The sequence below is a fragment of the Anopheles gambiae genome, chromosome 2 (genome assembly GCF_943734735.2).
Source record: "Anopheles gambiae chromosome 2, idAnoGambNW_F1_1, whole genome shotgun sequence".
NCBI classification, from domain to species: Eukaryota; Metazoa; Arthropoda; class Insecta; order Diptera; family Culicidae; genus Anopheles; species Anopheles gambiae.
The window spans coordinates 117739499-117766613 of record NC_064601.1 but is presented as its reverse complement, the minus strand read 5'-3'; the positions used below and the strand labels follow the sequence as shown (position 1 = coordinate 117766613).

Below are 27115 nucleotides of genomic sequence, written 5' to 3'. Positions count from 1 at the left end.
TCAACCCATTATGTGCACCATGTGCGGCTTTCGCCGCCCGCCATTGCGTACCATTGCCAACTGGTGGGCCGTGGGACGCGTGGTTGTTGGTTTGGCATGTCCGAAACATTAATGCAAACATGTATGCCCATTTTGTGGAACCATGTCATCGTGCGCTCCGACACATTGCGTACGTAGTAGGCGTTATTCCCTAATGGAAAATCGATTGCTTTTAAAACGTGCGCTGTGCGCTGTTGTTGTACATAGTTTGAACGTTGTAGCAATAGCATTGTAACGGAATCAAATTAGTTAAAAGTCCAGGATGCAACTTACACACAAACAAGTAAAAGGTAGTGGATATGCATAAACAATACAACGCTTACCTATGCTAGTATCATACGCATGCAGGTATTCCGATGTCATGAATTGCGACACTAATGAGCTTTTCCCTACGGCAGGTCCACCCAGCATCAGCACCCTAGAATAGAAACGAAACACACGTGTTACACACTAGTTGGCGACCAAAAACTCGTCCCTCTCCGCCTTACTTGTACGGTCCCGATGCCGGATTAGAGGTGCTGCTCTCTCGGCTGGATGCCAAGCTGCACGTTGCCGATGTTCGAGCGGAGCCGGCGGCCACGGCACCGGCGGCAGGAGTTAAATGTTCAGTACTGTAATAAAATAGAGTGGAATGGAAATGGGTCAGAGTTTCGAGTGCCAGCCAGAGCAATAGCAGTGCCAACCAGGTCCATGTGTGTAGCTTATTATTTGCTACACACACTCACACCATGTTGTGTGTGACTCAGTTTGGCGTAATTGGTTCATTAAAACTTAAACTACAAACAGCTTTTATCCGCATTTTACGCACAAACTGTCGACTGGTGTGGCAACGGTAGAACTTCGATAAATCCGGTTGCGATGCTGTGTTGCCAGGATGTTGCCAGGATGCTTACACGCTTAACTTAGTTTCGTGCATTTACCTAGAGTTTGAACTGGCCACGCTGTTGTTTGATTTGCTTCGCCTACTTTTCAACGAATCGCCCCGGTTCACGACACCTTTGCCAGTGATGGAAAAATGCCTCAGTCTGTAGTACTCCTCTTCGACGCCTGTGTTGGGCATGGAAGCCACTCTGGAGGGACGGCGGGGGGAGCGTTGGAAAAATTAGTTAATTTCAAATCTAATCGCTTCTGGGAGAAACTACAATTCCGCCTACCTGGACCGCTGCTGTGGCAGGCATAATTGATTTGGACGGCCTGAAGCTCTGCTTCCTGGAGTTTTGACCGATTGTGATCGGCTATGATGTGGGCTACCATACCTGTGAAAAACGAAAGAAAAACGAAACAAGAAAACAGATTTCAATAAACGAAAAAGCAGTTTTATTTTAACCGATTTCCTTTTCGGAAAGGGAACGCTTGTCGCTTCCGCTACGTAAGGGTTAATTCTCGGAAACGAAAGCGGCGCTTACACGTACGTTTACACCGAGCGCTAGCACTGAAGCACACGGTCAGAGTGACTAGAAATACCGATTTATCTGTATTCCTACCGAATCGTAGATGACCACCCTAAAACTACCGATTATTCATTTATCCTACCGAAAATCACAGATTTTTTATAATACTGACCGAAAATTCATAAAACCATTTACCAAATCATTTCATGTACAGTCAGAATTCAATAGTTGGCATGCTTTTTAGTTGAACGCTCAGTAGTTGGCTGACAGTTCAATTAAAAAGCATGGTCATGGCCTGCCGAGAATAATTTCAGAATTTATTTGTATGGAAAAACCGATTTTATTTAAAGTAGTTTGACGTTTCGAGTGCTCCTACCGAAATCTGCCAAAAAAATCTGGCCACACTGTACACAGTATAAACGCGCACGAAACGTCTTGCGCGGTTGGTGCGACTGCGCTGAAAATCGGAAATTCGCAACGATAGAAGAAACTTTGCTGCCTTGGCCGTTCATCGAACCAGTTCTTGTTTGTGCAGCCGATTTGAGTATGATTGAGCAATGCTGCAGTGTTGTTAGGAAAGTAGTTAAATCATGTTATACTGTTGAGTACGGTTTGCGTTGGATTGGTTCGTAAAGTGTATGTGTGTGTGTGCATTTCCCTGCCAGTGTACTGCCTGAAGGTGAAAGTGGTGTTTGGACAGCTTTGTTCTCTCGGGCGATCCATCCAATTTTCTATGTGCAAATCGGTCTGCCGTTCGGTTTGCATGAAGAAAGATACAGCATAAGCAGAGCAGAGTCGCAAGAGCTCCAGTTCCAGCTTCTAATAGCTTCCCACCAGCCAGCAACGACACGAACAACCCCCTCCCCTATGGCAGGTATGTATGCTGTGCGTGCAGAAAGTTCCCACCACTCTCTGAAAGCATTCTATTGTCTGTCCACCCGTTACGCCACAGCCACAGCCGAGCCACAACTCGTGAAACACAGCTGGTACTGCCTTTTTATGCTGCCCTTTGTGTCAGTGTAGCGAGGGCAACGGAGAGCTGCAGCAGCAGTCGGGAAGACGGAACATATTCGTTTGTTTATGTTTTGGTCGGCAGCAAATGTCAAAACGGTTGTGTGCAAAGGCAAAAGGGGTTGTACGGTGGTGGTGGTGGTGGTGGTGCTCGCGGTTCAAAGCAAGCCGTGCGTGACGATGGCAAAGGCTGTAATCAGTTCGACTGACTGCGACCACATCGGTAGCACGAGCGGCGCACTTATCAGCACATGGTTTAATGAGATTTAATTATTTCTTCCGCTCCCCAGGGACATCAGATTAGAGAGAAAGATCGAATTTCCTAGGCGGTGCCTCAACGGGAATGCTTGCCTCGATTAGCCCATCCCAGTAGCAGTGATCATCATCGCGAGTGATACAGTCGAGAACAGGGGCTCGTTCGGTCAGCGGCAGCAGCAATGACTTCACCGAAACGGAACATTTCCTCGCAGGAAACGACCGCTGCCGGCACTGGGACTGCCCCATCGTCCGGATCGACGGTTGCGATAGGAATCGATTTCGGTACCAGCTTCTCGAGCGTAGGTATTTACCGGAATGGCAAGTTCGAAATCATTGCCAATGAGTGCGGCAACCATCGCATCCCGTCGGTGGTCGCGTTCACCGAGAAGGGACGGCTTGTGGGCGAGGAAGCGCTGGCGCAAGCCGACACTGATCCGGCGAACTGTGTGATAGAGGTGAAGCGCATCCTCGGCCGGCACAAAAAGGAAGGCGGGCTGCAGGTCCAGTTCAAGGGTGAAACCAAGTGCTACCAGCCGGAGGAAATCTGCGGCATTATACTGGCCCACTTGCGCTCGATGGCCGAACGGCAGCTCGGCGAGCCCGTGACGTGTGCCGTTGTTGCCGTCCCGGCACAGTTCTCGGATGGGCAGCGGCAAGCCGTGCTGGATGCGGCCACGATTGCCGGATTGACGGTGCTGCGGCTTATCAACGAGCCGACGGCAGCGGCCATTTCTATCGGCATCAACAAGAAGCTTATCGGTGAACAGTATGTGCTGGTGTGCTCGTTTGGCGGTGGCTTCCTGGACGTTTCGATCGTCACCATCTACAACGGAGTGTTCCAGGTGAAGGCCAGCTCCGGCGACACCAGGCTGGGCGGGGTGGACATCGACAAACGGTTGGTGGACTACTTCGTGAAGGAGCTGCAGGACACACAGTCGCTTGATATTACGCGCGATTGTATTGCGATGCGCAAGCTGCGCAAAACATGCGAACAGGCCAAGCGCACGCTGTCCTACACCAGTCAGGTGACGGTGGAGATTGACGACCTGCTCGATGGCCACAAGCTCAGCTCGACGCTCACGAAAGACAACGTGGACGAACTGTGCAAGGATCTGTTTGAGCGTGTGATTCTGCACGTGGAGACGGCACTGCGGCGCGCCCGGAAGGATCGGTTTGCGATGCACGAGATTATGCTGGTGGGCGAGTCGTCGCGCATTCCCCGGGTGCAGATTATGCTGAGTGAATTCTTCGACCGTCGGTCGCTCAGCAGCTCGGTCAATTCGGACGAAGCGGTGGTCGTCGGAACGGCCATAGCCGCCGGCATTCTGAGCGGGGATAAATCGTGCGCCATTCAGGATCTGCTCTGGTGGGATTTGGTGCCACGATCAATCGGAATGATAAGCGAAGAGCTCGATATCGATGGTGGTGATGGTGGCGGTGATGTTGGTGAGCCACCGCGTATACTGATTAGCCGCAACTCGACGCTACCGTTAAAAGTGCGCCACCGGGTGAAAAACTTTCGCAACGTGCACCGACTGTACGAGGGAGAAAGTGCCATTGTTAGTGATAATATTACGCTGGGCCGATTGCAGCTGGAGGGAAGCTTCGGCGAAGGGCTCGAAGACGTCGGTCTGTCGTTTAACGTGGACCTGAACGGGGTGCTGCACGTGATGGTGGAGGGCAACATTGAGCTGAAAGCCACCCTGGACAAGGGACGGCTCGAGCGGTACGAGATCGATCGTATCGTGTACGAGCACAAGCGCCTAATACTCGAAATGGAGCGCGGCCAGGAGGAGCAAGAGCAGCGCAAACGGAAGGAAGCCGACCCTTCGGCGGTGATTGACCGGCAGGGCGAGGAGCAGGAGGCGGAACCGGACGACGGTGGGACGGTTGGTACCTGGGATCGGTTCAGCGAGTGGCTGCACTGCATTTGCGTGGTTACGTTCGACCTAGAACTGGGACAGGCGATGGAGCTTATCTACCCCAAGCACGTGACGTTGACGGAGCAGGAAAAGATGAACATTTGCTATCTGGCGTTCCCGGATTCGAATTCCGGGTGCATGGGAGACTCGCAGTTCCACATCCGGTTGCGTGTGTCGTCCGGCTCGGAAAACTCCATACTCCCCAAGGGGCTGCAGGAGTTCAACTGCCACTGCATGCCGGTGCATCGTGCGGATCCGGGCCACTTCTGGGGCTTTGTGTACTTCCGCCAAATCAAGGATGCCACCCTGAAGCGCGGTTACTTTCAGAAAAGCTTGGTCCTGCTGACACGCCTTCCCTTCGTCAATCTGTTCTACGAGCTGTGCGCGGTGATTGCACCGTCCTACTTCAGCAACGGCGAACCTACGCTCGAGGCCGTCTGCGACAGTGTGTGCAAGTGGCCGTCGCTGCTCACGGATGAAACGCTCCAGCTGCATCTGCTCGGCAGTGTGTACGAGGTGGCCATTCCGAAGCAAAACGGCAAATACAGTACGCTCGTTTCGCCGGTGGATAGCCTTTACCCGGCCAACAAGTCGGGCGTCAATGGGCGGCCGCCGAACCAAACGCGAACCATATCATCCGTGCACGAGATCGACATCTTCCGCAGCTTGCAGCTGTTCCTACCTCACATCCATCTGCTGTGGGAGCTGGTGCTGACCGGCGAGCCGATCATCGTCACTGGCACCTCGCCGACCGACTGCGCCCACATGGTCCAGTCGCTCACTAGCCTTATCAGCCCGCTGGCGTACTGCGCCGAAAGCCGTCCCTACTTCACCATCCACGATACGGAGTTCAAGGAGTTTACGCAGAACAAGAACGGCCATCCCGCGATCATACTGGGCGTCACGAACCCGTTCTTCGCGAAGACGCTGCAACACTGGCCCCACACGATACGGCTCCAGGACAGTGCGGAAGCGCAACTGCAACGGCAGCTCACAACGACCCCTTCGACGGGCGGTCAGTCCGGCGGCGGCACGGTTGGGTCATCGGACGGTTCTGCGACGCTGTCGAGATTGTCCAAAATCAAACAAATCACTCACAAACTGCTGGATTCGTCGCCCGGGCTCTACACACAGTACAAACCGTTCGTGCAGAAGGACAAAGCGTTCATCAAGAAGATTCTGCTCGGGCTCAAGACCGACCGGCCGCTCTCCGTACAGTCCGCACTGCTAAGGCGGCATCTGCTGGAGCTAACGCAGAGCTTCATGATTCCCTTGGAACGCTACATGGCCTCGCTAATGCCACTGCAGAAGGACATTTCGCCCTTCCGGTCCGCACCGCAGCCGCACCCGTTCAAGCAGGAGGACTTCCTAGCCACGCTGGACGAGTGTGGCCCACAGCTAACCTCCACCTGCAAGGGCGACTGGGAGGGATTGTATCGACGGTTTTTCAGCTCGCCCAACTTTAAGGGCTGGTACGAGACGCGCTACTTCGAGCTGGAACAAACGCTGCAGGTGCTGCACATGCAGACCCTCTCCGAGTCCAATTTGGCCGAGTGGGCCAAAGGCAAGCTGGAGGTGGAAATCGTCGACATGATCCTGCGGTTGCGCCACAAGCTGACGCTGCTGCAGGGCAACAACAGCAGCGCGATGGCGGCCCTGCCGGTGCAGCTGAACGTTCGTGATACCCGGGAGCAACTGTTACGCCACATGGAAAACATGAAGAAAAGTCTTCCGGACGATTTGAAGCAAATCCTCGGGGACGCATGATCGCAACCCCATCCCCCATCCCTATTGCCCCCTTTCCTCCCACAGTATAGTACAGTGCTATGAGAGCTATAAATCTATAGACAGAGTATACATAATCGAATGTTGCTTTTTTAACCAGTAATCGAGCCGTTTTCCATTTAGTATTGCCATGATGACAACCAAGCCCAACTCACGGTTCGCGACAGGTAAGACGACATTTGCCATATCGTCTTTCTGGTGTGCAATATTCTTCAATCCAAAACAATCGCCTCATGTCTACCGCAGCCACAAATTTAATTTACGTTTCGATAAGCTGCAGCAAAAGCGTTTGGTCTGGGGGTCGTCGGGCCCGCCAAAGTGCAAGCCACCGACTGAGCCATTCGACCGAGTGCACACGCTACAGAACTTGCAATGCAATGGCAATGGCTCAGCGACACGGGATGACAGGATGATGACACAAATGAGACCGTAGTGCTGGGTCGTTTCAGTTGCTTCCGATCCGACCAGTTCGTCTTCCCCGATGCCCAACGATTTTTCCACTTTACTGCTGACCAACTAAGCGCGGTACCGGTAGAAACGGTGGCAAAGGAATGGAAGGGGTGGTGTACACTACTCTCCGTTGCTTCACCTTTTCATATTGTCCATTGTATTCCCTACCATAGGAGTGAAAAGGAGCAGCAGCAGCAGCACTTCGCATTCTTGGCAATGGGCCAAATGGAAATATTTCAAATATTCCATAAAAACGGGAGCACCGACCGACCGAAAGGGGGTAAAAAACACCGCTCCTGAGCGGATATTTAGTAGATGGTGCCAGGACTTTAATAGCCTTTCGCTTGCATATTGCCTCCGTACTGGGAGCGCCGCCGTATCGTTTGCGGCGGGGTTTCTGCTACGCGTCTACGGTACCTTTGCGCGAAATGGGAATTTTTGAGTCAAAAATCAATATCTCTTTCCCCTTTCTTCCCCAACAGTGGTGGGGCAGAGTCGTTGAAGAACCGTCGAGCCGATTCCTTCCCGCGGAGCTGCCTCAAACAACAACAACAACAACGGGGAACATCTCCGGTTTCCGCACGATTTAATGAAAATTGGAATCGGAAATTTATTACCAGCGCCCGAGCGAGATGAGACGTTTTAAAAGGCATTTGTTTACGATTTCCTTATTAAAGCACGATGAACGACCCTATACGAGGGAGCGAATCGATCGATTTGTATGAATTCTCCTCGCAACGAGGAAGAAGGTCCTTCTTTCGAGGCGCGCGTTGCCTTAAAATGCCATCACGCGCGACTTTTGTGGCTATCATCATCATCACGTTGCACATGCAATCCAACTTTATGCCATTAAAAGTTTGCAATGAGCCTGCGGAACCACGAACCACATACCACGCGTGGGGAGGGGATGGGTGTGTGGCGTACACACGTTTCTATTATTCTCCTTCTGGGCTCCTTCTTTTCTCTGTTTCCTTTGCGTCTTCTTCATTTCGGGGGGCTTATTGTTGTGAGCAAAAAAGCGCCATCATCGTAATTGGGCGCAGGGAATCCTTTGACAGGCGAGTTCGAGTTCCACCAGGGTCGCCAGGAGTACCCTAATAAAGGACACCACCACCATCGGCACACACACAAACACACACACGAAATCAATTTTACTTTCCGTCATCAGCGGAAAAATGAAAATAAAAACTGTTGTCAACAAATAAAAGTACGTTCCACGCGAGGCTATGGTACGGACACGGGCACTGGAGGGACTAACGACTTTCTTCCAAACACTGTGGTACACTGTGGATAAAAGTTGTGCTTCCACGAATGTTTGCGAAGAAAAGGTCCTTGTCAGCGACAAATTGCAAAAAGAGAAGATGTACAATAATACTACCTGTGCACAATCCGCCCGGGTTCGCTATCTATCTAAGTAAGCAATGGCATCGATCGGATGCTGGGATGGTAGCGCATCGTCGCAACCTCAGTACATTCGCGAGTGAAATGAATAATGCGAACTTTATTCCATCTCATTTGCTGTTATGGCAACGGCCGGTCGGTCGGTACGGATTTGTTCGTGCGCGGAAGACATTCCCCTTCCCTCTTTCGAGATATTTCTTAACATCGATAGCATATGGGTGCCTCTATAGAACGTGTACACACACACAAAAAAGGATTATTTTAAAGCATATTGGCATAATTTGCCTCTTTCCCAGTTCGACCAGCTGCTGCTGTAACTGCTGTTCGTTAGGAGGAGAAGAAGAGGTGCAGAGAAGCAGTGAAAGGGTAAAAGATGGTTTAATTTAGTACATCGTTTCTCGCTTTCTCCGCAGTCGCAGTCGCAACCGGTCGCAGCTTCAGATCGTCCGACATCGTCCACCTGGCCGGCCGGCCACCCGACCCACCAGTCTCCATCAGCGATGGGTGGCGGGCGGCCGTAACGTGTAATGGTGCCGTAATTAATGTGAACCCCGAGTAGTACAGCCCAACGACGCACCCGTTGGAGAAAGCAGTGTCGTCCGCAATGGCCTTGAATGTGTTGTTATCTTCTCAGAACGTGTATCCGAACCACATTGCCAATTAGTCCGAAAACGGGAGTGAGATGGCCACAAAAAAAAAAACTGAGATGGCAAATCGGTATAAATACTTGGCCATGCCGTCGGTGTGTGCCGTTGTTTTGTTACAGCACATACACACGCGGCCACACGCGGCCCCGCGGTGTGTTGATTCTGCGAATTAACAAACTCCCGGGCCGGGCGACGGCGAGAGGGTTACGGTTTAAGCGGAAGTTACAAGACCGGCGAATGCAAGAAAGAAAGAAAGAAGGCAGAAAAAAGGAGGAAACTCATCGGGACACGGAATCTTTGTTTTCAACACGGGCACGACGACCCACACACTCTGGCCGGGTCTTTAGCTTTGTAACTTTGTGCAAAAGAACGTCGTCGGGGGAGGAATTGAAATTCATGATAAAATGTTTATTTATCGACATCCACCTTCGCCGTGGGTGATAGCTTCCGAATCTTGATGTCGAACTGCTTGGAGGGAGAGGAATGAAGGGAGGGACAGAGGGGAATCCAATTTCATTTGATGATCGTACAGTCTATCTGGACAAATCGATCACGTATGCAAGCCATGTTGGCGGCGGCTCGAGTTCAAAAGGACTTGTTGGAGGAGACGGGAGGAAGAAGCAGGACTTCCGCCAATACCACCGCGATGACCATGAAAATGATGCCAAAAATCGTTTCGGCTGCGACGGTTGAGTGAACTGCTGTTTCCTGCTCCCTTTTTATGGGGCAAAGTTACGGCCAGCGGAAATTTAATCAAGGACCACCGTTGAAACAGACACTCGTGAAACAATGACATTTTTGGTGCCTCTGTGGTGTGTGGTTGCCCCGCCACACTGCCCCGCCTCTCTCGCGTCTTACTACCGTAAACTATTTAATGAATATTACAGCGTCAAATGGCACAAGTAATAATGGTCAGCCCGATGGCAAAGGAACTCCCCGACGGCTGGCCCGGGATGGGGGACAATTTTATGCGCAAAATATGCTTCTCAGTGTCATACTTCCCAGTGACCGTACCTACGCACCTAATCTTGTCCCCGGGCTGCCGAAAGTGTGGACCAAGCGCAGCAGCAGTTTTTGTTTCGCTCAATTACGCTGCAAATGAGGCTTTGTTTGGCGACCGTTGGGGACATATTACGTGTGACTTACCTCATTTCGAAGTCCTTAATTTCCTCCGTGGTGAGCGTATTGGTCACGTCCAGCAACTGGCGCATGTGTTCCTCGCGCTGCTGCTTTTTCCGCTGCGTCGACTGCAGCTCGCCCTTGGTGCCCTGTTCGCCGACGCTGATGAAATCGCCTTCATTTTTTAGCAGAATCGTTTCGACCGATGTGTAGTCCAGGCTGAGCGAGGGCTGTTTTGAGGATGGTAGGAGAAAGGCAAAAGTTAGAATGTTGCCACAATTAAATACCCTGATTTTCTTAGATCCAGGAAACGAATCCTGTTCTCAAGCACGTGTGCATTCGCAAAAACTTCATGCATTAGCAATTAAACTTGTAACACTCGTACGGTTCGTAAGTTGGTTCGTTCTTTGGTTCACGTGTCACTCGAATTGAATTCTAACTTTTAGCAAAAGCAACACAGTTTAACACTTTGACCGCCGGCCTGACGTCACAGTTTGCGAGTGAGCACGTAGCGCATGACAAGAGAGCGATGAGAGCGACAATTGTTCGTGCGACTATTATCACTCTTTTGTTTCATTTCGATAAGCGGCGTAGCACATGTCGCTCTCGTTCTCTCTTTCCTACCTCATTCGTTATCAAGAGAATTGGTGAGCGTCAGATACAGAGCTGAGCGGTGAACAAAGCCGTCGTGCGATTTCATATGACGCGGCGCTTAAAGTGTTAAACAGCATCCCGAGCACCCATTTTCTTCCATCCCAGCCGACGTTAAATCAGATCAGCACAGATTGTTATTGGCAACGGCATTAATTAAGCTCAGGGCTCGTGTACGCGCAATCCTTGGGCTGCTCAGGGGAAGCAGGAAGGGTTCAAACTCTTAAAAAGCTGCTAGTTTGCGTCCACGCGCCTGCTGGTTACGTCGTGTTGCTGCGTAAACGCTAATGAATGGGATAATTTTCTGCACGAATTACGTGCGTGATTTATTGCACACTTCCGCCGAATCCTGAACAGGCAATAAAGCGAGATAGGGAGGAAAAGGAGAGTGGGAGAGCGACGACACACAGGGAACAGCTAAAATGGACCATTTGGAAGAGTCACTTCCACCGACGCGGACGTGACACTGCGACGTAGCTTCATCTTAGGAGGCATTGCTTTCTCACTTCCCTTAGCACAACGTCTCCCTTCTCTCTCTCGCGCTCTCTATTGGCAAGGGAGGGTTGGTTCTTTGCACGACTCATTACGTGTATTGTGTGCCGAAATGGTGGTGTCACCGCCCGCCTCCATCAGTTGAAGTGGCCATCAACAAGGCCGACCAGGATCAGCCAAACTAAACCAACCATCACCAAATAAAATTAATCAATGTCCCCAATTCAACCAGCTCATGGAAGGAAGGAGGAGGGGGGGGTGGGGTGGTAGGTGCCCTGGAAAGCACCTCTTGACCGGAGAGAGTGTCAACGGCAAAACAGTGTGCAGTTTTCCCCGAAACCACCGTCGTTCGCTGGTGGATTGGTGCGTTTTGTGCGTCGAATGTGGCCTGATTAAAACGGGAAACCACGACCGGCTGGCTGACGCTACCACCACGACGCACGTGTGTGGCGCCGTGCATCGGTCCTCGCATGTGCCACGCCGCTGATCGTTCGCACATGTTTAATGCTCTGCGCACTCATTCACTGCACGCCCACGTAATGCTGTCAGAGGAGCTCGTCCATCCTCCGGCTTGCCACCCCATCTCCGGCCTACTCGTCAATGTGTGGTGGTGTATGGCGGACGCCATACTCTTAATGAAATCATCGACGACGTACTAAAACGACGACGACGACACTCGGTCACGATGCGTACAGCGGGTAGGGGGGGGGGGGGGATGGAAGGTTGAACGTATTTGGAACTACTCTAGCTCTCCCCCTTCCCCCAAAACAACCAGAAAGGAAGGAAATTGGTCAAAATCAGATGACAGTGGGACGAGCGTATGAACGTACGGAATATGAGATGGAAGGCAAGCGAACAAGCGAAAAAGGAACAGAAAAAAAACAGCCAATCATCAAACGTGATGACTGAAAACCCGTACACGCCGTTGCTCATGAATATGTAGGCAACATATGAAAATGGGAAATGAGCGGACGGATGCCGGAGACGGACTCTTTCACTTCAGAACCCACTTACGACGGTTGAGGACCGGGGGCAGAAAACCAATTCGTAACGCAAACACCACTTCTAGGAAGTGAGTTCACTACGTCTGTCCCCCTGTACAGCTGTGTCTTTCTCTCTCTTTCTTTTGCTCTCTTTTACAGGCCCCTACGCACCCGCCTGCGTTCGTAGAAGGATGACTAATATTTTTAACCAATTTCCACTGTCACCGCGCGTGAAAGGATGAACCGCAAATGACTCAGGCGTAATTTTCGCAAAAGACGCATTCGCGCGACACGCGGTGGACGCGCGATTAGCGCGAATCTGAATTTGCTCTCGGATGAGAGCACAGAGCCGGCTTTGCTGGTGTTTTCGTTTTTTCCCCCCATTTCCTTCTCATCAGAGACACATCAAAGCTGTTCGGTGGGAGAACAGTAAGAGACACTACTGACACTTCCGAGGAAGCTGTTGTAACACAAAGATGACGAATGATTTTTTTTTCTCTTCTGCTACCGTGAATACGGTGCTACATCAACACGACGGACACACTGGCACTAGGAAGAGTTTTAAATTGCATGAGTAATTTTAATTAAATTTAAAAATTCATGCCATGCGGTCGTCCACTGGGAGGGACGAAGCATCATTAGAAAGTTTCATCTCCATGGCTACTAGATCGTTCGGATCATCCGCATGGAAGCAATAGTTGCTATCCCCTGCAGTGCGGGTTCCTTTGCTCAAACTATCTAATGTCATTGCGCTTGTGCTCAGCTACAACGAAACATCAAACCAACGCGTAAACCCACGCTGACAACGGATCACCGGAAGGAATCTTGTAATATTGCCTTATCAAACGAAAGTATAGTTTAGTATAGTCTCCTCCCGGATTGATGTCTACGCTTGTTGTCGACACTGCTTCCCACCACAATTGCCACGCCACGTTTGCTAAAGCATTTCGAGCCCTTTTCTGCTGCCTTTTGCTTTGCCTCACGAGTGGTTAAGCAATTTGGAGAGAAAAACACACACACACACACACGCGTTACTGAGCCAAATTTCTTGAATCCGTTTTCAACTTCAATCACCGAGAATTCGATTACCACGAATGAATGGGGAAACGAAACTGAACTGATCCCACAAACCATCCTCCATACGCCGAGAGTACGCGCCATTTCGGCACGCTCCTTGCGCCAACATATCGTAAAGGTGTCGCGTGGCATATGCTCCATTTCCAACGATTGGTGGAATTGAATTTACGAGTAAACGGTCCAAAAGCAGGAGGAAAAACCGGATTTTAGGGACGAACAGGAATGCGGTTCATCCCTTTTTCTTGGAGGTGGGAAAAAGAGAATAAATTTGTACTTTTTGTTGTACGTTCCAGCACGCCGAATGATTCCTGAAGGTGTGTTTACCAGAACCCGGACATTCTTAATTCCTGTGCGGGTGATTGCAAACTCCGATGGCAATTCCATGCCATGGATTCCAATTGTTTGTTGATGTTTGCAGTGTTCCACGAAAAATGCCAGAAGCAGCTCATAGAAATAAATAAAAAAGACCAACGAACCAGCCGTACGAAGCGACGGTGAAGACTTTTGCTTTCCACGAATGGCAGCGAGAAGGTAAGGGGGGGGGGGGGGGTAGAGTCTGGCCTGGGGTGTATAATTGGGTCCGTTAGTGTTATGTTTCCAAACAGCGGCAAGGTGTTCGGACGGGCAAACCATTTACAGAAAACAATCCATTATAAGGCCACCAATTCCCACACCACACCACAGGCGTGAAGTATAAAATTTCACAATAAAAATCAGTGGCTAGTAGTAGTAACAACAAATAATCAAAAGCCGTGGCGTTCCGGAAGTAGAGGTCGATTTGCTTTACACATTAAACAACGCTCGCTTCGCCGGGCGATACGCAGCGTGCTTTTGCGTCATTTAGCTGCGTATCGTAGAGCGTACACGCGTACACGTGCTTAGAAAGCATAAACAAGAACAGCGCGAGAGGGCCCCAATAATTAATTGAGCAGCCAAGGTCCAATGGATGACGTCTTGGAGGAAAACACAACAATGATACCGTTGCTGCATTGCCGACACTGAGATGTTATTTAAAATCTAGGCTAAACTATTAGCGAAACGTGTTAGAGCTTGTTGGGCGTTTGTTCGGGGTGGTTAAGGCAAAGCACAAAGCACACGCGCGATCACGTTTACCTTTTGGTCCAAAAATTTGGTCACTTTCTTGAGTAATCGATTCATCTTGAAACACACACTACGAGGGGGAGACGGTTGATAAGTTATGCCCAACAGCAATATCAGCTTCTTCACACTGTTCAATGTTGTTGCTGATCGCGGTTCGCTACCACGTTACTGCAAACATTATAGTTGCTCGAACGCCAACAAATCAACAACAGAGCGCGCGTCTGGTGTCTGGTGGTGTGGGAGAGATGCCCAGCGCACTGCGGGAGTCGGCGATTTATCGTAAACAATCGCTGCCAGAATCGATGCACAAAAATCGAAGCCGAAATGAGATAAACCAGCAGCACAGCGCCAGAAATTAGCGTAGAGAGACGTAAAAATAACTCCACAGGACAACAACCGTACTTTAACTCTTCCCTTTCCTCTCTCTCTCTCTCTTTCTCTCTCTCTGTCTCTCTCTCTCTCTCTCTCTCTCTCTCTCTTTCACACACACTCTGGAAGGCGTGAAACTCTTTCACTTCCAGCAGCGCTTCTTACACCGATTCACGCAAATCGCACACAGACGATAGAACGATACAAACGATAGAGCACGTTGCATTTTGTTTCCAAAAATCGCACCACACTGTCTGCCCTTACGACGCACGTCAGCGGAAGATAAGGTCAACTTTCTCACACACTCGGAAAATATGAACGGTTGAGCTGGCGGGTTTTCTCTCTCACAAGCACAGATAATTATACCGAACGAGATAAATCAAACGAACGAAAGTGAAACTCGTGTTGCGCGCGTGCACGCTACCGAACTACCGGTTTTGGGGACAGGGGACAGACAAAACTACGTACTTGCTGTACGACTATTGTCGCCCGCGGTTGTGTACAAACTGCTCCTTCCATCGGGTTCGGCGTAACATTTATAGCACCGGCGGCCAGTGCGCCTGTGCCGACGACTTCCATCGAGCGGAGGCCGCCACCGCCACCACCAGAGGTCGCCGCCGGAGACGACGCACGCGCCTTGCCGTCGCACGTTGATGATTCTCCGCTCGGTGAGACGGAAATCCCCGCACCGGCACAGCACGACGTTTCGGCGAAGTAGTCGACCCGCAGGTCCGGAAGTGTGCCGCAGCCCAGCTGTTGCGGTGCAGTCACCGAACTGCCCGTCTTTGACGGCATCAGGTCGAACTTGGTGGCGATCTGATCGAACTTGGAGAGCCGCGGTTGGCTGGCGGCCACACTTCCTACCCCACTGCCGTGCTCAAGGTGGCGACGCTGCGGCGAAAATGCATCGCTGGATGTGGTCGCCATCCGGTTGCGCTTCGACGGCGTCGCGTTGCGTTCGGCCGGTGGCGCGTCGCGGGTTTCCTGCTGCGTCAGGTACGCGTACTGCTGAAAGATCGAATAGTGATCGCTGAAGATTTCGGCCTCGAACAGTGCCTTCGACGGTGACTCGCCACCGCCAGCCCCGGCACTTACGCTCCGATAGTCATCGTCGCTGCGGCGATCGTGCTCGAACAGCAGCTCCTCCTCGACGGCAAAGCATTCGCGCTGGATGCGATCGTAGTCGATCGCTTCCCGGTCGAACGGGAACATCGTCAGGTCGGGATCGTAGTTTGGGTTTTTGAACGGCTTGCCGGACGTACCACCGGCGGACGTAACGGCAGCGGTAGCGGCCGCCACCGCACTACCCGCCTGCTGGACGAGCCGTTCCTTGCGCGTCTTGAAGCTGTTCATTAGCCGCTTCGGGGTCGAGGTGGTGGTCGTTTGCGGTGGCTCCATGAGCTGCTGCTGCTTCGGGGGCTGCGTCACTTCCCTGGCTGCCATCGATTCATGCCCGGGCGCGGTATCGATCGGTATGTTCGGGGAATGGTCCGGCGTGTCCGGCTCGACCGAGGAAGGCGCTGGCGGGATTTTGGGCGGTGGACGCCGGATCGGATTGGGCGATTCATCAAAGCTGAACATGGTTTCGTGCGTGCGGGCAAAGGAAGCGATATCACCCCGGCTAACACCTCCGCTGTACGTTTTCGGCGACATGGGCGGATCGAAGGGAAAGCGCGTTGCAGTCGATGAAACCGGTGCCGTGCGTGGCTGTTGCGTGCGATTGTTCGATCCCGGTGTCACTTTCGGCGATTCACGCGGCGAAAACATGGGCGAGCGTGGTGAAAGATCCTCCAGTTCCTGTGAAATGGCATAAAAAGAAAGGGAGAGAGAGAGAGAGAGGGAGAGCGTTAATAGAGAGACGAATAAGGCATTTATAGCAAATTACAAACAATATTTCTATAAACCACTGGGCGCCTCCATTGACTCCATCAAACACCACGTGTCTCCATCACACGAAACGATATTCCTTTGAAGAGTAGAGCTGTTTTGATGTACAGCAAAGGTCGTTATTTGTCAATGTGGGAGGGCAAGTGGGAGTGATTTGAGCACGCCGGCTCAACAAACAATACTTTTCACAAAAAGCGAGCCAGTGATGGCCAGCGGTTGTTGCATTGTGTCGGCTGTCGCGTTGTACGGGCTGCTCTTGGGGTCTGCTGGACAACGAACCAGCATCAACCACCGTGTTACGTCAGTTGACGAAGATTGTCCAAGACAAATTCTCTAGCTTCAAAGCGTATTATGCCGACGCTCCAAAAACTCCCACTAATTAACGGACGGAATTTATTGTCCTCGGGTAAACACACCGCCTACTGCTCTCACCAAGCGCTATGTGCATTGGTCCGGAATAGAGCAACACCTCGGAGGTCGAACCATTTTCCAGCTGTGATGATTCCACGCCCCTGGCATGGCATGGGATGGCACGGGCGGACAGGATTTAAAACTCGGATGTCAACTATCATCCAGACCGACGGCCGACGGTGTTGTACTTTTCTACACAAAGTACTACGCTAACGTCAACCGCTCCGTCCCTTGTACGATGCGTGTGTACGGGAGAAGATTTATGACCGTTTTCACGGCCTCAAAGGTAAAAGACCTGTGATGCTCCCTCAAGACAATCCGCCGAATGAATCCGTGGACTCGCGGCGTTCAAGAGAGAAGAATAAAACCAAAACTGGTGGCGGGGTCGTACTATGGGCCCGGGAAAAAGATAAATTGCAATTGTTTCATGAAGTGTTTTCCCCCAACTCTCACCTTCTTCCCTCATTCCCATTGTCATACCGGTGCCATATCATCGCATTGACTTACATACAGCTTGAGTGACATCGTATGAAATTAATTACTATCCGCCCGTAGGCGAGATTCAAGATACCGGTCGTGTGTGTGTGTGTCCGGATATAGTTCACACGCTTCCGGCTCGTGTTGCTGCCCGGTTTTGGTTGATCGTTCGCTTTAGTGACCATTACGATTATTAATATTAGTATCATTGGCATAAGCCGGCCTGAAGCCACTCTTCATTTCGCACCATCACGGCAAACGACCATTAATGGGAATCGTTTGATGCGTGAATCAATGTGGGTTATCCTCCCGCCACAGCAAACCGGTTGGCCAATGGTCTGCCCAACACGTCTGACCGCGTCTATCCAGCTCGGGGCGAGATCGAGGCGAGGTGAGGTAAGAGAAGGGTCAATAAAATCATCCATCCTTGCCATCCCTCGCTCCCTCCTCCTATAATAGAGCGATTGGACGAAGATATCCAACCAGCAGAGACAGTGTGACTAAGAGGAAAGGTAAAAGGGAGCTGCACGCACGGAACCTTGCGCCATCCACACCACATCAGCTTCAGCCGGGGGCGCATCGGCTGGCGGTTTGAGCGATGACGGAGCAAATTGTTGTCCAAACACACGTCATGTTAGTGACAGGCGGACGACGACATCCATCCAGTCGACCGGAGAGGTCCAGGAACTCCGCGTTTCCGCGTCAACACTACACGACACGACTCAGCAGCGCAACGGCGGGCGGTCGCGCACACGCAACTCGACAAATGTCGCTTGGTTTGGCTCTGGCGCTTGGCTCGACTTGGCGCGACTCGCGCAATGGCTTGGTTTGTTGCTTTTTGTGACTTTCCTTTTCCTTTTCTTTTTCCGTTTTCTCCTGTCTCATCTCAGGCGGATGTTTTTCTTTGTGGCGATCCCGATCCCGAGATCGAAGCAAAACAAAACAAACCGCTAGAGAGATCGTTGTACTAAACACACACACGCGGATGAGACACATGATACACCACACTTTGTATATTTTGCCGTAGCGGATCGCTTGTCGCTTGTATTGCAGCGATTTAAACAAAGAATTAATGAAAATCCCCACACGCATTGACTGCCCTAAGAAGGTTCATCTATTTTAATGCATCGTGACGTTCAGCATTGGGAACGCTTCCTTTCCAGACGCTTATTTGCATACATGGCAGGTGCACAACGATGGTGTGCTGTTATGTTATGCTTCCTTCCCATACACAACATTTTCCCCTTATTCCTGCATAGGAAATAATGCTTTGCCAGGCGTAATAAAACAACACACATTCGTCTTTGTTACCCTCTTGTTGCAGAAATCAGTACAAAGGCACACACAAACACATGTTTTGCCATTGCAAGGCAGTAGTATATAGAGCAGAGAGAGAGAGCATGACGGAATCGATTCGCAACACTTTCCACCATTGGTACTGAAATTCGACAAAATGATTGCAATGTTCTCATTCGCACCAAGTAAGGTACGGTGTGGCCTTCAAACACAATGCTATAATAGCAGCACTAAACACACACACACGCGCAGAACACAGTACATTAACACTAAACGAGAATGCGAGTATCATGAAATGCAAAAAAGCCTAGTATTACATTCTCTCTTTTTCATCATTTCCACCCCATTTCCGTCCCAGGTTCGTGTTGTGCAACTTTTAACGCATATAAAATATTGCCTTGCGTGTGCTCTGTGTGCTCTGTGTGTGTGTGTGAATGTGTTCCGGCAGCTTCTTCCCTCGAAGCAGCCGAGAGCACCAACGCGCGTACCCAACGAACCAAACAAAGAGCATTATACAATATAACAGAACAACATTTGTCTGCACTCGTAATGCGGGCACGCAGCACGAAGGGACACGAAGGGTTAAGCAGACGACAACAGAAGCACAGAACAGAACAAAACCATACACAAACACACACACACGTACAAAAACAACACAGTAGAACAAAGCATCACTCACTAAAACACACCGTCGTCGCCTCCTCTTCTTCTCACGGAGCACTGCCCATTACGAACAGCAAAAGGTAAACGCATGAGTTAAACCATTAGGCACAACGAAAAACATTGCCAGGACATGCCAGGACGGCCGGAAAAACGGGGGGTTGAAGAGGGTGTATACCAGGAATGCAAAAAAAAGAGTGTACTGCTAAATAAATGTGGTATGTCGTCAGAGTTCCTGCGCTGGGTCATTAGTGAGAAATGTATGTGGAAAAACCTAACGGCATATCCCGTCCCGTCTGACGCATCACCGCCAAGACAAACTCCATATCCTTCTCTTTTTGTTGAATTCCAGTTTTTTTAAAGCTTCCAAATCGTGACCCCCCCCCCCCCACCCCCCATGCCGCGCACCCCACAACACGGTTGGTTTCGAGTTCATGATTTACAGAAATTAATCATCATTTTTGTAACGAACACAATTATTCTTTGCTAAAGGCGTAGCTTCATAATCGCGAAAACGGTACGGAGTGCAAAACCTGACACATCTAATTACATTAATTAACAAAAGCTTCAACGCGGCTTTTGCGGCTCCATCCTGCGCCATCGTTCCGCCACGGTTCGATGATGCTCATCATCCGTGTGAGAAGGAAAGTAGCAAATGGGGAGACAGAGAGAGAGAAAAAGGGGCAAATCATAGCAAGCGATGATCCTTCCTGCCCCCCCCCCCCCCCCCCCCCTATAGACTGCAACAATATACATCCGCTTCCTTCGAATGAAAAGTCTACCGCCTACTAGGGAAAGAACCCTAATATCATCAAACCCAAAAGGAAAGAGAAACGGGAGACAGTGCGACGACGACGATGATGTTAAAGTGCGCAGTTTCATGACCCTCGCGCGTTCATAATGGTGGAAAAAATGGCGAACAAACGATTCCAGCCACCCACCCACCACCACCAACACTGCGAGATGGAAATTAAATCAAGCCTATCAAGAAAACCTCTCCCAGCCCCTCCCACTCCCTGCGTGCGGGGATTCGGGGACTGTCTCTCCTCTCTCAATCATCATACTTTGTTTTAGTGTGTCTATTTGTCTTTTTTTGTGGCGCGGCGGCCATCTTTTAACCTCATTGATAATGATGATATTGATGAGAAGCAGAATCCCTCTCTAGTTTGTTAATGTTGTTTCATCTTTCTTAATTTACAAAGCCGTTTTAATTAAGGATAAGGTTTGACCCTCCAGGGATGTGAGCGTCCTAATAAGTTTTGCACCTACGCTTCTCGTGTGTGTCGTTCCTCTTTTTTGCTGTTGTCTCACGATCGATCTTCGCCATCACACAGGGAAATGCAGAACACGAACCACACACCTTCGCGCTTTTCGAGTGCGTCGAGTGCCGATACACGCCGATACAAGAGACAGGTGGCGGTCGGGCTTGAACTCACCCCCTTAAGTGGATTATTCGAGAGGACGGCTTCGTCTGCTGCGCTTGAGCGTACGGTACCCCTGTGCCACTGTGCTATCGGTTCGTCCCCTTCTCCCCTCCTTGTGTGAAGTATGGTTTGGAGTGGCAGAATTTCGATTCGCAAAACATTTTCCGCTGAATTACGGCTTCGGTGAACATCGAACACAGTGGTCGCGTGTGTCAGATTTGTCAGCATCACCACGTCGAAACAAGGGATGGGCCCCTGTGCCGTGCTTCAATCAGTGGGGATGGGTGGGCATGGGTGACTGTGATTGAAGTGGCGCGCTTCTTTTCTGTTTTTGACGTTTGGCTTCTCCCATGGCTGGCTGTCGCAAGCGTGGAGTGTCGCCGGGGGCATCGCAGCAACCAGGAAATCATCTTGTTGATCTTTGACGACGATGCAGTTGTTTGGCTGCACAGGTGGGATGAGCAGGAGGATGATGGGATGGGAGGCCACCCTATGGAAATGAAGCGGGGAAACGGAAACAGCAAACCAAAGCACATTTCTTAAGAAAGGGACGCCCAAATGTGTCTACCTTTTTTGAAGAACGGATTTCCCTTGAAGCTGAATTCGGTCTGCGCTTTGATAAACGATGATAAGGCACACACACAAACACAGGCGACTCCCCTTTCTATTGCACTGGAGCAGTGGAGAAGAGAAAGAACGGGGGGGCGGAGGGACGCTTTTAGCAGGACGCTGCCGTGTTTTGGCGAACCGTAAAACAGTAACGTACCGCCAGTCGCCGCAAACCACCGCTTCTTTCCATTGATTGTTTCTTTTGCGTTGCAGCACAAAACGATTTAGTTCAAAGAAAGTAGCGATTTAGTTCAAAGAAAAATATTGTTCATCACAGTTTTGAGCGTTTTCTTGGAATTTTAATATGTTTTCCCATTTTCTTTACTTTCTCAGACCTTTTCTATGATCTTGCCAACGACAAATGCCAACGGTGGTGGTGGTTTGTGTGTGACCTTTTTGTCGTCCCGCGGTTTGCCCCGATGGCGAGGACGGAAATCATGTTAGAGCAAACATGGGAAACGAAACAATTCAAATATGTTGCAACGATTTAAAAGCACACGACAGAAAACACATCAATCTTTTTCGGCACACGATCGCACCACCCTCCGCGACACCATACTTCCAGCGTTCTCGCCCACTTCCCACCACGATCAGCACGTGCAGCGGGAGTAGAACCCCGCCACCCATTCCCGCAGTTTGCAGCACTGTTTGCTGGGTGCAATTTTTCAACTGTACACATTACGGCTGTCGCCGTGTGTGATATGTTTACACAATAGTGAGATGAAAAATCGTGCCCCAATCGCCACATATCAACGTTCTTCGCTGCGGCGGCCCTAAAAATAACACACAACACGCTAATTATAAAATGCCCACAGAGTGACGCTAGCTATTAATACGCTCGCTTCTCAAATCCGCGCAACGACACACATACAAACACACACATACAAAAACACCCACAGAAATGCATACGCAACGTGACCGGTAATTCGCATGCAACGGATGCAAACGGCGTCATTGCGTGCCGTCTTAGAAATCCTGCCAACACACCAACAGCCCTTTAGGCCGAACTATTCCCCTCCCGGCGGCCTCCCTCCCTCCGTCCTTCGGCGGTGGAGTAGATCAGGTCGAATGAATGGGTGGTCGATGAGGCCACTTCTCTAAATTACTCAACACAGTACGCGCAAATGACGTCATAAGAGGGGAGAGGTGGAGCAAGTTTACTGCGCTCGGCTTGCACTAAAACCGACAAGCACCAGGGTGCACGACCTGCGGGTTGGGGAAGTTGAGGCGAAACAGCCGGCGGTTGAGTACTTTCTTTTCGGTACTTTAGAATTTAGGTTGCTGCGGCAACGGCAGATTGCACTACGAGCGTCATGTGTGCTCACGTGCTCGCTGCGTACGAGGGAAAAAGAGCGCAATTGGTTCAATCTGAGAACGGCGCAGCAGGCTGTGAGATTCCTGAGTGTGCCAGGAAACGAACTCGAAATGCCACTAAAATATTGATCATAATTGCAATTTCAATATTTACCCAACCCGGGCCCTCTCTTGAACGAATTGAGTGGCGAATGGCGGTGATGGTGGGTGATGGTGGGTGGTGCTACACCTACCCATTACAAATTGAGATATTACAAGCTCGCGCGCGCGCGAGATTAACCGTTTATTCGTGCCCATTCTGGCCACTTGCATAATGGGCCAGCGCGCACAGTTCGACAGTTTCGGTTTATCGTCCAACAAACATTCCACCGGCAGACCGGGTGGTGCAAAATGGCAAACGGTTCGTTGGGGTGGCAGCTTCCGGGTACTACCAACGCGCTCCACTCGGGTGCACCGCGGGCAAAAGAGCACAGCAGAATCGAATTAAAGTGGCCCGTTGGAAGGTGGAACACGAAAATAGATGTGTCGGTGTGTGCACTTTTATCACTTAAGTAACAAATTCCATTCCATTCCGGGAAGCTAATTAGAGAAGATCAAACAGCATTTTCTAAACACAGCTTTAATGGCGGGGTAAAAATACATCAACGTTAAAGGACGAACGGGAGGGGGTTTTTTTCTCAAGCGGGTCAATGTCGCTCAACACTTACCTGATAGCTAATCAGCAGCGGTGTATCGGGTCCATTAATGACGGTGATGTTTTCATCCTCCTCATTGCCCGCGGTTTGGCTCAGCGCGATAATGCTCGAGCTTTCGTCCTCCAGCGAGCTTAGCAGCGGCTCACTCTGTCCCGAAACGTCACCTGGGAAAGGGAAACGCACAGCCTACTGTTGTAATACGGACATGTCGGACATGATTATAACATTAGTTGTGGGTTGTTTTGGTTTTTCGCCGCCATATTGTTCAATAGTGAGTGTTTGCAACAAGAACCCCTCTAGGGTACCTGCCATTGTGGTGGTGTTTCCCCCCGCTCTTAATGTCTGTTTTGTTGCTGTTTAGTGTCGGAGCAAACAGGCATGGATTGGGTTTTTGTGCTTTGCACAAAGCAATTCAACAGCTATCGGAGAGTAATTGTACTTGTGTAAACAGAGCAAGCTACGCGTCGCTGTGCATCCCTGCAACGGAGGAAATGCAAACAGAAACCAAGCGAAACGGCGGGTTGGTGGAACCGGCGCGCACGGGGGTGTGTTGTTCTCGCTCCCTTCCGGCATCCGGATACATTCTTGCATCACCCATTCCGTTCCGTTCCACCGCTGGCGGGCAAAATATTTGTAAACATTATTTGGCAACTGGCAACGACAACAGCAACAACAACAACCAACGCGTGAAGCACACTGTGGCCGGTCCCGGGGTCGGCCTAGCGATAAACATCTATGAAACGTTCTCATAAATTCTGATGACGACTGAAGATGGGAAACTCTGGCGTGTGAGGTGGCGGCACGTACACTGTGGTCTTATTTTTATTTTTTTCCCGGTATTTGCGACGTTGAATTCCGACGGTTTTTTGGAAGTGATTTGAAAAACACTCCCCTGCTCCCCTGGCAAGGCACGAGCGAAAAGGAAGCACGGGTCTTTGTTTCGTCAAAGTCAAAGTTATTTACAGTTAATAATCTCTCCCTTCATGCCATTCTAGGAATGCGAATACTACGCTCTTCGCAAATGAAAAATAATACATTCTGGACATTCCTCGGAATTGTGTTGTTTTGCCGAAAGTATGTGCAATACGAGCTGGCAATCAATCAATCATCCTGGAAGTGCTACTGCGTTCACCACCAATGCGCGGAATGGAATGGAAATTGAATTGAAATTTAATGTGATTGAGACCTGCGCGAGCATAAATTGCGCTTAGGTACGGTTGAATACTCTCCTAATGGATACTTGTAGTTGATTACGCTGCTCTTAGGAACAACAATCCCCATCAAATTGATGTTGGTCACGGATGCAGCATAAATTGCCCTAGCGAATCACCTGACTGAGAAGGAAGGAAAACAAAAACGGGAAAACGAAAAAGGGGGTATTGATCTTATCATTCCTACCCAGATCCAGCGAATCGTTCGTTTCCGTATCAGTTGTCGTCGTGACGTTGGTGACGTGCGTCGATGCGGAATCGGTCGAGGTGTTGATGGTGGCTTCGGACGTCGTGGATGACCCCATCACGACCACCTTCGGCACGGTGGACGAGCTGGCGGCCGCTGCAGCGACGGCCGTTGCCGTGGTTGCCGCTGTGGCCGCCATTTTGGCCGCCTTGCTGGCGCGAGCCGTTTTGAAGTAGAGCCTCCGCAGTGCCGACGTCGGGGTGGAATGGTTGCCGTGCGTTGTTGTATCGGGCTCGGGACTTTCGCGGGTCACGCTCGCCCGTCCATGCCCCGGACTGGTCGGGCGAGCGGTAGAGGAGGAGGAGGACGACGAGGAAGCCGACATCGTAGCGGAGGACAGCGCCATCGAGGGGCTGGCAACAGCGTCAATGACGGTGGTCGGGGACGCCGACGACGATGACGGGGAGGTGGTGGAGGAACGGGGCGTGGCAGAAGCGACGATGTACGTGGCCGCCAGGGGACCGCAGTGGACGCTTTCGATCGGCTGCTGCGGCTGGGAAACCGACACTGTCATGGCATCGGGGGGCACTGTGAAGTAGATGAGTGAAAATGAAAGGCAGGTCAGTGTTTTATTGCTCAAATCCGAGTGGTGCGGGGAAACGAACGGGGAAAGCATTTAGTGTTAATCGTTAATCTGACACATTTCAACTCCATCCATCCATTCTAGGCTAACTTTGCACCGTACGTGAGAGTGATCGGCGCCGTTGCCAGCTGTTACACTATTGAACCTTTACCGAGAGACGTCAATCGATGCCGAGAAGTGCAGCGTGTTCAGTGAAAGGTGTTTAAAAGCGATTCCAAACTACCGATTAGAGGGCCGAAACTTTCCACAGACTAGCAACACACGTACTGAAAGGCATCTCGCCGAACCACGCCACCACCACCTGCGAGTAGCACCTCGAAATAGCAAGCATTTTGACGAAATTCATCCACTTTCAATGGAAACGGGGAAAGTTATTACAAAGTTTGATTTTCATCTGTAAAAAGTTACTACGGCGGCATGGTGATGGTGCTGGTGGTGTTGGTGGGCTCTGTGGTGATTGCTTGTTTGCAGAAGATGAGGAACATTGACGTTACCGCAACAAATCCGTTCTCGGGGCTGTAGTAGCCCAAAAGACTAACATTGTGGCAAGTTGTTACAAGGGGGGCATGGGGTGCTTTTCCTGGGCCAATGTTTGAACACTTTTGTTTTCTTACATTATTTCGTTTCGTTCGTGCCCGTGTGCTTGCTTCTTTGCGCTCCTTCGTGCGCATTCACCTAGAACCTCTCAAGCAACAATCAATCTTAAGTGCGGGGATACGAACGAACTTACAAGAAGTACACATTCTGCCCCGGACAAAGTTCGTTTCCCTTGAGGGTGGTGAAAAAAAGATCTGTTAGTAACAAAAAAAACCCGGTCCCATGCCGTCGCGTGGCCTTCCGCTTCATTGGCAAGTAACTTACCTTTATTTTTCCGGGGCGTTGAAGGAGGTGGCGCCGGTATGGGGGGCGGAGATCGGCAGTTATCTCGCTCGCGTCGACATCGGAAGGGAGAGGAGGATCGTTCAACACTTTCAATCTGTAAAGAAGGCGAAAAAATGGGCCAATAAGCAAATTATGGATCAATGCGCAGCACACCTCACACTGAAGCACCCACCCGCCCCCCAGTGTGCCAGCAAATCGAATCAACTCATTATGAATACATTATGGTACTGCTCCCAAGCATATGGGGTGAAATGGATCGTGTTCATATCGATAGGAGGCAGTTGATGGCCATTCTAGCAGGTGAGCTTGCGGCACCTAACAATGCTATGCCGCGGATAAGTTTCCATCCACGGCACGGACAGCACTCCGGACAGTAACAGCTTATATCTTACACGGACACGACTAGGCACAGCAAAAGGGAAGAAATTTAATTTATTGTAAGTGCTCGCTACCCCAAAACGACAGCGATTGATGGGCGGAGAGAGATGGGCGGAGAGAGATGGGCGGAGGGAGCTCAAGACGACGAACACAACACAAGTAGTTCGCAGATGCTATCAATGACACACTGATAACTTGCCCTGTCGTATTGCATTTCCGTTGAAGTCGAATCTGCTTTGCTTCTCTACTCCTACTTGTACAATGTACCACCTCTTATCTTATCGTCGACTATCGTTCCATCAACGCGCTTCAGCGTACAGTGAGTCCCGACAATGTGGTACACCA

General features: G+C 50.6%; 2 protein-coding genes across 12 annotated transcripts in view; one reads left to right on the top strand and one right to left on the bottom strand.

Annotated features, from left to right (window-relative positions):
- LOC1269547 (mucin-5AC) overlaps positions 1-27115 on the bottom strand; it is a 57340-nt gene that overhangs the window by 5954 nt on the left and 24271 nt on the right. For 2 of the 10 annotated variants that reach the window (XM_061651949.1, XM_061651950.1), the window contains exons 3-11: positions 26372-26486; positions 24868-25455; positions 23482-23633; positions 15165-16493; positions 10051-10253; positions 1194-1295; positions 960-1109; positions 528-650; positions 363-457 (exon numbers count right to left, since the gene is read on the bottom strand). In XM_061651949.1, coding sequence (XP_061507933.1) covers positions 363-457; positions 528-650; positions 960-1109; positions 1194-1295; positions 10051-10253; positions 15165-16493; positions 23482-23633; positions 24868-25441 — 2728 coding nt within the window. In that variant the 5' untranslated portion in view covers positions 25442-25455; positions 26372-26486. Of the gene's footprint in view, positions 1-362; positions 458-527; positions 651-959; positions 1110-1193; positions 1296-10050; positions 10254-14339; positions 15120-15164; positions 16494-23481; positions 23634-24867; positions 25456-26124; positions 26279-26371; positions 26487-26564; positions 26721-26844; positions 26887-27115 lie in introns of those variants that run through there. The other 8 variants (XM_061651947.1, XM_061651948.1, XM_061651955.1 and 5 more) reach the window with 8 other exon arrangements.
- LOC4576741 (uncharacterized) lies at positions 1828-6509 on the top strand. 2 transcript variants are annotated; one of them, XM_061651957.1, is made up of 3 exons: positions 1828-2304; positions 2383-2540; positions 2732-6509. In XM_061651957.1, exon 3 carries the CDS (start codon positions 2879-2881, stop codon positions 6386-6388), a length of 3510 nt encoding a protein of 1169 aa, XP_061507941.1. In that variant the 5' UTR covers positions 1828-2304; positions 2383-2540; positions 2732-2878; the 3' UTR covers positions 6389-6509. The 2 variants fall into 2 exon arrangements, with proteins under 2 accessions (XP_061507941.1, XP_001237047.3); XM_001237046.3 differs by lacking the exon at positions 2383-2540.